Raw genomic sequence first — 13,324 nt, 5'->3', positions numbered from 1 at the left:
AACGTGATCGGATCACTCGTGATTCACAAATCACGGTTCTAGCCGACACTACACGTGACGTGTCTACCCCCTTAAGGATGAAGTTTATTACATTTCATATTTGTCTTCGCCTCCTTCCTTATCGCTCGAAAACAATGTTTTAAAAAAAGAAGAACGAACGTACGAAGAAGCCTGTTTCTTCGCCTCTCAATTCATCACCGACGTTGTAAAAGCACGGACGTGTTATAATAAAGCCCAACCTTTGATCAATCTTTAAATATCTTTGTTCGTTTCTTAATAGTTCTGGTTAATATTCAATAATTAAATTTAGTTCAGTTCAATAATCTTTATTTCGTTCAAAGTTATTCGTTACAAATTGTCTTGTTCAACCAACTTCGCACGATTCGCGAGCAGAACCCTTTTGGGTTCCACGGACACCGGACCACATTGAAATTCCCTCAAATAGTCAGAATTCCCAGCCGGCCCCGCAACACTACTTATTCTTAAGCAAATGCTTAAGCATTCGGTATCCTTTATTAGCTACTAGGTTAGTAGAGGATGCCGCATGCTTAAGCACTTGTTTAAGAATAAGTAGCGACTATGAATACCGACCTATGTAAACTATGTATGTAATCGGAAAGCGTGCCTCGACCACCAGCCGAGAGTGTAGGGAAACGTGAAGGGAGGGCCAAGGATCATCGTTCTGATTGGACAACAAGGATCTAAGGGAGGACCAGGAGGATCTTGTCGTCGACGAGCTCGGAGCTTTTTCTTTGACGCTTCATTCAGTCTGTCTCTAACCAGCTTCTTGAACAGTTCGAATAAACTTCAAAGCTTAACTTGAAAATTTCTTTGTACCTTGCTTTATTTGAAACACCCGCACTCCCGACGAGCAGAGTCTTCAACGCTCCACGGGCACCAACCCGCGTTCGCATTTCAACATCTCCGCTAAAATACGTATTTACGATTCTTGGGATATTTACAATTGATATGCTTTACGTGATTTACGTGGCGAGTTAGGTAGTGCCGTTGGTCAGTCGTTGGTTGTCATCAGTTGTCATCGGTGTCGTGTGAAGTGAGGAGAGATGCGACAAAGTTTAGACGACGAAAATGAGATCTTATGGATAGGCATCGTCACGATCGAAAATATCGGATAGAACGTTTTTCACAAATTATGCGAAAGATCACTGAATACTGTTCGATGGATATCATCTTGGCGCGTAACACTCCCACATTGTCATAGATGATATTTACATTGAGATGTTAGCTCGTATTGTTATGGTCTAATTACATTTAAATTATGAGTGTCGATAGCGAAAACAAATCGAACGAAGCTATTGTTCAGTTCACACCATCGGCAGACCAGGAGAATGCCGATAATGGGAATATTGACGAAACACCTATAACCCCGGAAATGGTGCTGCGCTTGCCTATAATTACCGATAGTAAGCGTTCCTGTTTCAATCCACCACTACGTAATAACGAACTGATCGGACCGAATGGCTCTACTATTATTTGCTCTTACCATAACATAGTATTGACACTTTCTATCGCAGTTTATTACTTTTAGAATACCTGTGCTCCCCCGAGGCGAATATTTACGATATAGATTTTACAAAATTCCAAATCAGAGATCTGGAAACGGGAGCAGTATTATTCGAAATAACTAAACCGCCAGCTACTGGTTTGTAGTCGCCGCCATAATACACCACTTGGCATCGTCAAAGCGATCGTGGATTACGAATTTTTTTTTATCCGTATTGTAGAGTGCGATTCCAATCAAGATGTAGAACCCGAATGCGAAGAATCTGGTTGCGAGGATGCAAATACTGGCCGCTTTGTACGTTACCAATTTACTCCTCAATTTCTTAAATTAAAGACCGTCGGAGCTACGATCGAGTTTCTTGTGGGTTCCAAACCGGTGAATAACTTTCGAATGATCGAGCGTCACTTCTTTCGAGACAGATTGCTAAAAACCTTTGACTTTCAATTTGGATTTTGTATACCGAACAGCAAGAACACCTGTGAGCACATTTACGAGTTTCCTACTTTGCCTGCTGATTTGAGTAAGTGAAAAATACGTTTACTTGATAGATGAAAATGCTAATTCAATTCTCATATGGGTATTAAAAATGATCTTGCAGTTTCTGAAATGATTGCAAATCCATTTGAAACACGTTCGGACTCATTTTATTTCGTGGACAATCAGTTGGTAATGCACAATAAAGCAGATTATGCGTATAACGGTGGGCATACGCACGATGTACTTTAGTACGTGGTTTGTCGAATGCGAACAGAAGTTAGTAAGAAATTCGTACTTTGCAAAAAACGATTGTGATAATAGTAGCACGCATTTAACTAATTCAAAATTATAGTTTTATTTCCTACACGAATGTTTCAACATCTTTAAATTCTCACATTAATGTTTAAATATAAAATTTGCATTATATACAATTTCTATCCTTTTAATTGAATCAATGCCACGGAGCGCTTTTGCGTTCAAGTTAAAAACCGATCAAGCATTGCTATGCTTCGGTGGAAGAGAAACACCTTACTCGAATTCTATTTTTCAGATGATTATTTATTTTCTAATTAAAGCATGGCCTCCTCTGGAACTGCCTTTCAGTTTCGATAAAATGTCTTTTGACCTGAAAAACATTGAACATGTAGTTTTTACTGAAATACAGCAAATTTGAGACTATACAGTCGCATCAGAAAGTTGACACTCTTTAAAATCGCATAACTTTTTCAAAATTGGTCCAAACGACTCGAGTTTCTTTTTAGAAGCTAGCGGAATTAGTTTTCTAGGTGACGTGTTTAGTCGTTTTGATAAAAATGGCAACTGGTCGGAATAGCGATGAAAATAATGAAGGTCGTTTTTTCAATTTTTTTTTCTGAGCCTGTAATGAAAATTCAAAAAAACCGTTTGTAGATTGAGGTAAGTTGTATACATGCTGAAAATTTCATTTAAATCGGTTAACGTTGCTCTCAGGTATAAACGCTTAAAGTTCGGAGAATAAGGGCGAAAGTCGTTGATTTCGGGAATTTCGCGATTTTTGCCCTTATTCTGCGATCTTTAAGCATTTGTAGCTCAGAGCAACGTTAAACGATTTAGATGAAATTTTCACCATGTATACAACTTACTATAATCTACAAACGGGTTTTTTGAATTTTGGGTTTTTCATTATTTTCATCGCTATTCCGACCAGTTGCAATTTTTTTTCAAAACTACGAAACACGTCACCTAGAAAACTAATTCCGCTAGCTTCTAAAAAAAAACTCAAGTCGTTTGGACCAATTTTAAAAAAGTTTTGCGATTTTAAATAGTGTGGACTTACTGTCCGATGCGACTGTAGGTAAACCTAGCAGTAGTGGTATCTCTTAGAAGGAATTAAGAGGATTTTCGGAAGTAACGGGAACCTGTAGAATGTCTTTGCCTGTCACTCACCCAATAGTAATGTTAAATTTAATCATTACTATTCCCGCAGAGTCGCCTTACGACGCTCTCTTCTGTTTAAGCATGCACAAGGACCGCTACTCCTACATTTACCTACACAGAAATTGTTGGAAAGAATTTTTCAGATTCTTACCTTAACTGATATAGAATTCGCAATTTGTCTACACTGTGTACAATTATATTTTCTTCGCTATTTTTCACTTATTTTATCTGTAACGTTATAAATTTCACATAAATACATGTATATGTTTACAAAACACAGTTTGCGTTTTCCTTACATTAAGATAATAGTTATGTGTGTGGCCGATTAATGAAACTGACAACGTTCTTCAGGAATTCAGTTGGTTTGTCAGTATGAACCCAATGACTTGCTCCATTTATATAAATGAATTCAGCAGATGGGAATAACTGCTTGATATTATTATGGTCGCCTACTTTTATGTAATCGCTATTAGAACCTCCTATAAATAACGTTGGCCCTGTGTAAACTTTCGATTGCACAGGTGGAAACACAGCTAGCTCTTTCGGAAACTTCTGCTCCAATACAGGTAAATTAATCCGCCATTTGTATTTCCCCATATCTGCTTCCACTATGTTCATTGTTAAAAACTATAGTGGAATGTAAGTTAAATTTATGCAAAATACAACAAAGTAACTCAATAGCGATATATAAGAAATAACTACTTACCTGACGCACGGGCAAAGGTTTAACAGCGCTTATAAGGTGTTCCTCTGCTATTTTGCGTGCTTTCGTTAACGTTGTACTATCGTTTAGTTTCACTGTACGCATCGCATGAAATATTTTTCCAATTTCCACTGTGTTGATAGCGGTTCTCACTGGAGACATATCTACTACTATTAATTTTTCTACTAATTCCGGGTAATGTAAAGCTGTATACATCACTGTAGAACCTCCCATGCTATGTCCTACTAATACAGACTTCTTGAATCCCAGGTCACTCATAAGCTGAATTATATCTTGCATCATATGTTTATAAGTCATGTCTGTCGAATGCGGTGAATCTCCATGGTTCCTTGCATCTATAGTTATTACCTATAAAGTAATTCCAAGTACTCCTCATTTTACAAGATGTCCATGTATCTACCTTACGATCTGTTTGTTGATGAATTGCTTTGGATAATGAACCCCAGTTATTTTTCGAACCGAAAAGGCCGTGCATTATCATGATCGGTTGCTCGGGATTATCTTTGTTTTCCTTCATCGTCTCGTAAGAAGCATACGCCAGCTTTACTGGTGCCACGCTACGCAAACAATAATACTTAATGCTAATATTGGATAAACGTAATAAATGCATGCGTTAACACGTATTTCAACTTACGGCTCAGAATTGCTATGTACATGTTTACGTGATAAGTATAATGTGGAAAAATCTGGCCTTCGGTGATGGACGAAACTATTTCGTGTTATGAAATTTCGACAGCACAGACCACTCATGTTTTCTGTTTTTTATTTGTCAAGAACGCTTAACAACAATTCTTATTTACATGTTCAAACTTTTTATGATATTTCGAATGCCTTTGAAAATACGTGCTTTAAGTTATAAATCACAAAATAAACCTTGCCCGATAATACATGTACGAGTAGGTATGATATAATAAATTCTATTTAGTCTACTTCAAATCGGGATCCAACGATGTTGCAATAACATGCTTGGTGATGCTCGGTAACATCGCGATAGTGTGTTTCTATAAATGCACTAACCCCGATTGCAGGTGGAGCCTCTTACGCGGTTTTGAAATGACATCTAGAAGGTAGAAAGTAAAGTTAGTAGATTAGTCGTTTTCTTACCGACAACCGTTTAGGGCGAATTCCACTTACGCCCAAATCGCTCGTGATTTTCGTTAGGATTAGTTTCCCCACAGACGAGCTATACCTCGTCTGTGGTTTCCCTATACGCGACTGGACGCATCGTCAAGAATTTCAAAGTCAACTTTCTCGAAAATGAAGCGTAATAGCAACAAATTTTATTCTTTTTTCTGGACTTATTTTCTTGTTATAAGTAGAAAAGAAAGAGTAACGTTTTTACATATCGTGCTTAATTTTCGAGAAAATTGATTTTGAAATTCTTGACGATGCGTCCAGTCGCGTACAGGAGAACCTAGCTTAATGAAAATCACAGCCAATTTGGGCCAAAGTGGAATGCATAGACATATATAGACAGAGCGTAAGCTGAGGGGGGTGTGAGATTCGCGGTAAGGGGAGCGATACAGGCAAATCGGGTAACGCAGTGGTTATGTATACCGAATGCTTCCGAAGCTAACCAGACGTCGGGCCGACGTGCCTGTATCTGACTTCTGCCTTTTCCCCTCCAAGCCTACCGTTCCCCTCGCCTATTGTCCCAGCTTCTGCTCCGTCTATATATGTCTATGGTGGATTGCGCCCAGAGGTTAGTATGCGTATCCGCCATATTGTGTCCTCTGGAGAGAGAAGATTATTGGGGCGGTATTCTCAGTCGCTACTTATTCTTAAGGGGGTAGATACGTCACGTGACCTGGCCGATTCTCGATGCATCCCCCGGCTGCATTTTCGACTGGGTTCATTGATATGAAATTTGCACAAGATACTGCTTCAGCCGAACCCAGACCTAACCCAGACCTTTTTTTTTTTTACGTGGAGAAATCCCTAACTGATACCCCTAACCCTCCCCTAACCCAGACCTAACCCAGTTACACTTGTAACATTTCATTGTATTGCATTTCACTTATTTGAATAAATTGCAGTTAAGTGGTAAAAGAGTTTTTTTATTTAACGAGCACTACTTACTCCTTCCTATTCCAAATCACATATAAAAGATATGCTAAAAAGAACACCTAAAAAGATCCTTCCACGCAGAGTGGTTTTAAAAATCTTCGCATTAAAGCACTACTTTAAATATGCCATTCAATACTCTCAAACTCTATCGACTTTCGTTCAAGGCTTCTACTTCTCTTCAGAGACATTATTTTGCGCTACCTCTTTCCACGTCACGTTATCCTGTTACGAAGCCTGATTTTAGAGATATCTGAAAATTTTCGCCAGATTTTGACCCAGGTATCAGGAGAACATGAAGCGAAAAGAGGTATTCTGAATTTCAACAACAGCCAATAGAAAGAAGGCGTATGTTACCTCGTCGCTCCTCCCGCAAGGATATCACACCCCGCAACTATTCCTCCGTCCCTATATTCCTATGAATCCTATGTCCATGGTCCATCGGCGATTCCCCTCCCGGCTTCCGCTTCAACACGCACTGTCATTCAGGTCCACGGTCGTGACATTGTATGACAGCGTGAATCAAATGTTACGACATGGTTACCATATCGTGAGATCCAGGATGTAAGGGGCATCATGGTGAGATCTAGTGTCGCAACATTGGATTCACGATGGTGTCCAAGTTTTATTTATGGTTATAGACTGATTTCAAGTCGTCTGGATTTGTGGTTACAGGTTATATTTATTGATGACTGGGTAATTTTTTAAACCCCTCAAGTTGTTTACGCCAGCGTGTTCAGCACGAAATTATACATTTTTTTCTATTTTTTCTTTTTATTTTAGACCTTTTTTATGAAAATTGTATTGTCATCACACCCACGCACGCCTACACAGTTTCAAGACAATGGGCCTCTTGTCAGTGGGTGTAAATTTTGTTGTCAGATTTGAACCGTACTTCAAACAAACAAACACCAAACATACAGAGGACCGAAGCTAATATAAATCGTTTAATTATAATTAACATTGTTTAGATAGCGATCTTGCTAACTTATGAACCCTGTATCATACTACGTACATTTTTCGGTGACGCCCGTATAAGGATATCATTTGCTTCTTTCGAATTTAACTCCTCTAACAAATTTCTCTGCGAGAACAGATTCTTAAGTACAACTTTTGATTCTACAGTTAATTTTTCTGGCAGTAAAGTTATCCGTTTATGCGTCTCATCTATAAAAAATGAAACATACAAATTTAAAAAATTTAATTTTACTCGTAGTACGTAGTGTCGCCCGTGATATCAATGTATTTTAAAATATTTACCTTTCCCAGCAGGATCAAAATACGGACCATTAGGATCCTGCATTCCCAATAGCTGACGAATCATAACTCCAGTATCAGTAGACGTATAAAAGAAAAGCACCGGCATTGCTTTACCGAAATGAATTAGTACTTTCACGATATCTTGAAACTTAACTTCTAATGGTACAAAGCTTTTATCTGTAACGCGTAGAAATATTTATATAAGTACATTTGCCATTTATTATTTTCCTTTATTCTCGGAATTAGTAAAATAATTTACCGTCTTCCAGTAAAGGTACACTAAATCTTACTCCAGTTTGCGAAATTATTACTCTTTCCCGAGAAAAGTACTTGTAAGATCCCATCCTTATCGTTCGACACAATACGGAAGCATGAGGTGATTGAATGGAATTGTCTGAAAAATATTTAATACCACTCTCTTTTCGTAAAGTTAACGTATATTTGATTATACGCCATAATTGCACATATAAAACTTAATGAATACAGGTTTAATAGTTCCTGAGACATACCTTTCATATCTTCACTCTCCATTGCATAACCAAACCTTGGGCTGGGAACAGGATTGTTTGTAATCGCTGGTTTCTTGGCGAGAATGGTCTCCATTTCATCAGTAAAAATACTATTTGCATTGTAAAAAAATGAACTGTTATTAGAGCCCTCTGATTTTCTACTTTTTTCTTCTTCTTCCTCGTCTGACGATATTGTCAAACATTCTGCAGAAAAAATATTATGTCCATAAAGTGTCCATACGAAGTATAATATATACATTTAAAATGATACATTTGAAAATTTCTATTATAAATAAGCATACAAAAAAGTATAGACATCAAGAAATTGACTATTAAAGGCCATCGCTCACTAGGCCGAAGCTAAGTTTTCGTCGAGAATAAAAAAATATAAAACTATTCAAAATGTTCTCGACGGAAACTTAGCTTCGGTCGCCGCGCTTCTTTTCGCTGCACTTCGGCCTTAATTCTTGCCTTTAATATCTCTTTAGTTCAAGTATTAAAAATAATATTCCTTTTAAGAAATTATTAATTCATATTAAGGACCATGAAAATTCTGATGTAATGACCTCGAAAAAAATTATTTTCCCATTATTATATTTTCTCCTAAACTCGCCAGCTTTTATTAGTATTATCCGTGTATATTTGTCCAAGAGATTTTTTAGTATTCTGTTTTCAGTACCTTATTCTTGTGTGTCTGGTGCATAAACTTATTGTTAGCGCAAAATGTTCAATTATGTTTCTACCTGGCTCTTTATGAATAGGCCTTGATCTTGAAACACCCTTTCCGCTTTCACTTCCACAGGTCTGAAAAAATGAAACCAGTTATATATATATGTGCCTGAAAATGAATGCATTAAAAATATACCACGTGATAAACGAAGAGAAAACTAAATCATAAAATATATTGTGATGTTTGTTGGTAGCTGCTTGAAATTAAACTTTTATTTACATATTTATTTGTGTAAATCATTCCACAGATCTACATTAATTATTCTTCTATCATGAGTTAAGGGGATGTTCCGGTTTCAAAATCGATTTTTCTTATTTCATTTTTCGAATGTTCAACCCTTTAGGAATACGTGTTTAAAAGGATTTGTTGAAATTCGAAAATTACCGAAGTTATAGGCATTTGAGTAGCGGCAAATGCATAGGTAAAATATCCGGCCACTCGGCACTCACGTAAAAGAACAATGTTAAGTCGCAGAGCGGATTAGTGACCTACGAGTCTACAGCGTATGCTATACGCCGTTGGAAAGATCTCGTCAAAACGAATCGATTGATACGATTTTTAACTTCGAAATCAGATGGGATCGCCTCAAAGTTCGAGAGTTTGCGGTTTTTTTAACTTTGTAATTTGTATGTTAAAGTAGGGGAGACCGGAGTTGGTAGGTCAGTTTTTCAGTTTTTGATTTTTAATAAATTATGTGGACGAAATACAACATTAAAAGAAAATCACTGTCGCCCCTGGCGCTAGAAAGAGAGAGGGTGTCACCAATGTATATCTTTCTCTTTCTACTGCCGTCTACATTTTCGCTCATTGCATGCTTCCTCCATGTTTATATGCTCTAAAGCCGGGTCCAGACCTGAATAAGTATGCAATGAGCAGACTGAGCGCGCACGAATATTCTAATGTGGACGGGTGAAACGGTAGCCAGGACCGCATGCTCCTACGTCAGAAAGGGTGAGGGTGAACGCATATGCCAGTGTGGACGTGTCATTCGTGGTGACTCGGCGCATGCGACCCCACTCGCGAATGCCGGCAAAGGCACATGGCTTGAGCCGACCGTTGTCGGTTTTCTTCCGCACGTCAAAGGGAGTTTGGACTGCATTGCGTTCAGCATGGAAGATAGAAGCAGATGTGATACATTTCTAAAATCCTCGATGTCTCGGATTTTCATGATATTGAAATATATGGTAGTCCATATGAAATTAGGGAGTGTTAAGTCCTCATTTTTGCAGATTCGAAATTGCTTAAAAAATACAAATCTTCCCCTCCGCATGTGTCATTCGTGCGCGTTCAGCCTGCTCAGCGTATAAGCATTCAGGTCTGGACCCGGCTTAAGGGATACCCGACGGGTCAAAAAGTAACAGCTCTAATCCTTATAGCATCTCATAATCCTTACATCAACCGGCAACACGGTCTCCTTCTTCCTTTGTGTGCCCATAGTCATAGGTATTGATTTCACATCCTTTGGTAGTTTTCTTTTACATCTTATGCATCGATTGAAGTCAATTGAACTGATGCCACAGTGCGAACAGACGGCAAGCATTCCATTGATATATATAGGTCCCTAGATCCACAGAAAATATATTGTAGATACAAATTATGAATAATATTTCATTGTATTATCGCTGTTCATTAGAAGCAATTTTATACAATTAAATATGAAATATAAAATTAGATTAAATGCCATGAATGTATTACTGCAATAAAATAAATAGGGGAGACTGGGGTAGGTCGTAACACGGGGTAAATTGTAACATAAGTAAAATCTTTTGAGCGACAAATCTGGTAACCCACAGCACGCAAGAGCTACTTGATGATATTAGCACCGTCAGTTTTAGTGACACAAACGAGCGTTATACATTCATTTTGTGATCATAGCTCAGAATTTTAGTATGTAGAGTACATAAGTAAATTTTGTCTTAGCACTTCTATTTCAATTAACTGTCATTAGAAACCGATGGAATTTTTGCTTCTTTGTCGCAAACGAATCAGTACACATTGATTTATCATAATGTGTACGCATTTTAGTAATTTGATGTTTAGTCTCTCGTTTGCTGAGATAAAACGCAACGATTCAAGCTCGGAGTAAATTGTAACATGTTACTACTTACTCCGCTCTAAATGGTGATAAAGCAAACATACTATATGCTGACACCGCGGGAAAAGATGCTCTAGATGAACAACAGAACATCCAGAATCCAAAAAGTAGGAAAAAAGTCTGAAGGCAAAAGTAAAGAAAGCGAAGAAGAAGATTTTCATAGAATCAGATGAATAAGCAATGACTGTTTAATTCATGTATATCAAATGTTTAATAATGATCTGTGTTTACATTTATATTTTTTAGAATGTTTATTTGTGCTCATATTTGTATTTAAATAAGTAAAATAGATGTGTTACAATGTACTCCACATGGTGTTATTTTTTACCCCGGACTAGGGCACATTGTAACAAAACTTCAGATTTGTTTGAAACGAAGCTAGATGTCTAAGTGTCCAAGATTTTGTCACATACTTACACTCAATGAGTTCACCACATATGTGAGTAGTAAGTCACGCAAATTATTTCATGATTAAGGAAAACATTTTCGAGAAAAAACTGTGAAAACTTTTTTGCTACAATCTGCCCCAGTCTCTCCTATTTAATGTTCTAATAATTTGTGGGATTGCACTTTATTTCCATAGTATATTAATTCATTATTTAACTGTACGAATACTTTCTCAGCGTTCATTTCTGCACGTTCATCTGTTATTGTTAATATCTCTGTAAATGTTAAAGGGAATAAAATGTTGTTTATACAAAATCTATTCTACAAACATCGAAGAATATGTATTAATCATTTTTTTTCCGTTAAAATTTATTACTGGCATGGATATATAAACTTTCTACACTTACTGTATACTATACTTTGTGTTCGTAAGTGATTGATTTTTATCATTACTCTTAAACTGCTATTAACACAACCTTATTAAATGAATGATACACATGAAATTGATTCTAAATGAAAAGATTATTACACTTACGCTTCCTTCCATTGGCTCACATTGGCTTTGTGAAACGAATACTGTGTAACAAACGCATGTTAACCGCCGCGAATCGGCAAATAAAATAAGAAAAGAAAATAAGGTACACGGCCGATTTACAGTTGACCTCTCCCGACCTCGCCGTGCGACGAAAACAATTTTGAATCGACGTTCGACGTTCGGTTGCGGCCCGCGGTTAAACGGAACAGCTGATATTAGCCCCCACCATAGGCAAGCGGCCGAATAATAAATAGCGAGATTCACATCGAGAACAACAGAAACTACACTGCATTCCACTTTAGAGCGGACTCGTTCGACGCAAGGATATAGTGTTGATTGGTAGGAAACCGACAGAGAAAGTGCTACGACCAATCGCGTGTGTAAGATGCGCAGATCGGTCGCAAATCGGTAGGGGCGTAGGTCCGCTCTTATATGGGATGAATTGTATTGATATGGATGTTCGATTCACCCCAAAGAATTGATTCGAGAATCGATTCAGAATCGGATTATAAGATCGATCCTCCTAAAAAATCGAAACCAAAGAATGGAAATGAAAAGAGATTTTGGGAGAATCGTCATAAAGCAATCGATCTTTCTAAAAAACCGAAATCAAAGAATCCACAATTTACAGGACTGTTACCTTAGAGCATATATACATGGAGGTTTCATTGAGAGCTCTGTAGCGAACGTGACATCAGAGGCAACTTCAGCGAGTAGCGACAGCGCCTCGATGCGAGGGGGTGCCAAAGTTGAGTTGATCGGTGTGGAGTAGAAAATGGACGACAGAAGAGTCGCGATAGCGTACGAGCAAGCTACGAGTACCTCAGAGTTGTAATTGTTACTTCAGATTGGCCGGAGGACCGGGAAGACGTGCAAGGATGGAAGGGGCACCACGTTCGAGGAGGGAAGGTTTAACAAGGGAGGACTTCGGAATGGCAGAACGATTCTGACTCTCAATCGAAAAAGTCCCAAATTGTTCTCGCTATTGAAGGATATCTTTAAAACTATTAAGAAATATATTGAAGTTTTGCCAGTTAATAATTCTATTTTATTAAAAAGTCCTGCACACTCCGCGAGCAGAGTGCTTTAGCACTCCACGGGCACCAACCCGCGTTCTGTTCTTAAAATCACCGCTAAAATACGCAACAATATACATTCATAAATAGTCAATGTGTGCACGCACTGATTTGATTGACTAAAGTATTCACATATACATTATACTTTTTAACTAAAGTGAAGAAATATTCGTTAATTTAAATAGATCAAGAACGATTACATTGGTTCAAAATGTACAACTGAGATTCTATAAGCACAGTGAGGACTTGAGAATGTTTCAAGAGAAATTAGAAATTTGAGTTATGTGGCGCGTGCAAAGAGTAGTTATGCTTTCCACCAATCATATCACGAAAATCGTGAATCACTGTTCTGCCTGCACCAACCAGAAGCGATCACGAAAATCAGGGATCACTGTGAAAAGTCACCGTGATTGGCAATGAACGTGATCGGATCACTCGTGATTCACAAACCACGGTTCTAGCCAACACTAGTAACAGTTGGTGTGACGCCAGAGGCGGGAGACGCCGATTATGCAGTTGTCCGCAA

At 37.9% G+C, this 13,324-nt stretch overlaps 3 protein-coding genes across 5 annotated transcripts; 1 reads left to right on the top strand and 2 right to left on the bottom strand.

The window, feature by feature from the left end:
* The first annotated feature begins 1,011 nt into the window (after window positions 1–1,011).
* Window positions 1,012–3,693, top strand: Unc-119 (unc-119 lipid binding chaperone). Its single transcript, XM_076830375.1, has 5 exons — window positions 1,012–1,424; window positions 1,550–1,663; window positions 1,746–2,045; window positions 2,124–2,684; window positions 3,336–3,693. Exons 1-4 carry the CDS (start codon window positions 1,280–1,282, stop codon window positions 2,249–2,251), a joined length of 687 nt encoding a protein of 228 aa, XP_076686490.1. The 5' UTR covers window positions 1,012–1,279; the 3' UTR covers window positions 2,252–2,684; window positions 3,336–3,693.
* On the bottom strand, window positions 2,333–5,196 carry LOC143378496 (sn-1-specific diacylglycerol lipase ABHD11). Of its 2 annotated transcripts, XM_076830298.1 has the most exons (6): window positions 4,777–5,184; window positions 4,543–4,699; window positions 4,125–4,490; window positions 3,715–4,045; window positions 3,570–3,646; window positions 2,333–2,627 (listed from the first exon to the last, which is right to left on the bottom strand). In XM_076830298.1, exons 1-4 carry the CDS (start codon window positions 4,890–4,892, stop codon window positions 3,728–3,730), a joined length of 957 nt encoding a protein of 318 aa, XP_076686413.1. In that variant the 5' UTR covers window positions 4,893–5,184; the 3' UTR covers window positions 2,333–2,627; window positions 3,570–3,646; window positions 3,715–3,727. The 2 variants fall into 2 exon arrangements, with proteins under 2 accessions (XP_076686413.1, XP_076686423.1); XM_076830308.1 differs by lacking the exons at window positions 2,333–2,627; window positions 3,570–3,646 and having other exon boundaries at window positions 4,125–4,477; window positions 4,548–4,699; window positions 4,777–5,196.
* Window positions 5,197–7,127: 1,931 nt separating this feature from the next.
* LOC143378507 (uncharacterized) lies at window positions 7,128–13,167 on the bottom strand. Of its 2 annotated transcripts, none has more exons than XM_076830322.1 (7): window positions 12,363–13,167; window positions 10,099–10,266; window positions 8,719–8,779; window positions 7,976–8,179; window positions 7,726–7,860; window positions 7,467–7,643; window positions 7,128–7,373 (listed from the first exon to the last, which is right to left on the bottom strand). In XM_076830322.1, the coding sequence occupies exons 1-7, from the start codon at window positions 12,378–12,380 to the stop codon at window positions 7,195–7,197; spliced, it is 942 nt and encodes a 313-aa protein (XP_076686437.1). In that variant the 5' UTR covers window positions 12,381–13,167; the 3' UTR covers window positions 7,128–7,194. The 2 variants fall into 2 exon arrangements, with proteins under 2 accessions (XP_076686437.1, XP_076686446.1); XM_076830331.1 differs by lacking the exon at window positions 12,363–13,167 and adding an exon at window positions 11,723–12,355.
* Between the last annotated feature and the right edge of the window lie 157 nt (window positions 13,168–13,324).

This window comes from Andrena cerasifolii, chromosome 1 (assembly GCF_050908995.1).
Source record: "Andrena cerasifolii isolate SP2316 chromosome 1, iyAndCera1_principal, whole genome shotgun sequence".
NCBI lineage: Eukaryota > Metazoa > Arthropoda > Insecta > Hymenoptera > Andrenidae > Andrena > Andrena cerasifolii.
This window is presented reverse-complemented; position numbering and strand designations above follow the sequence as displayed.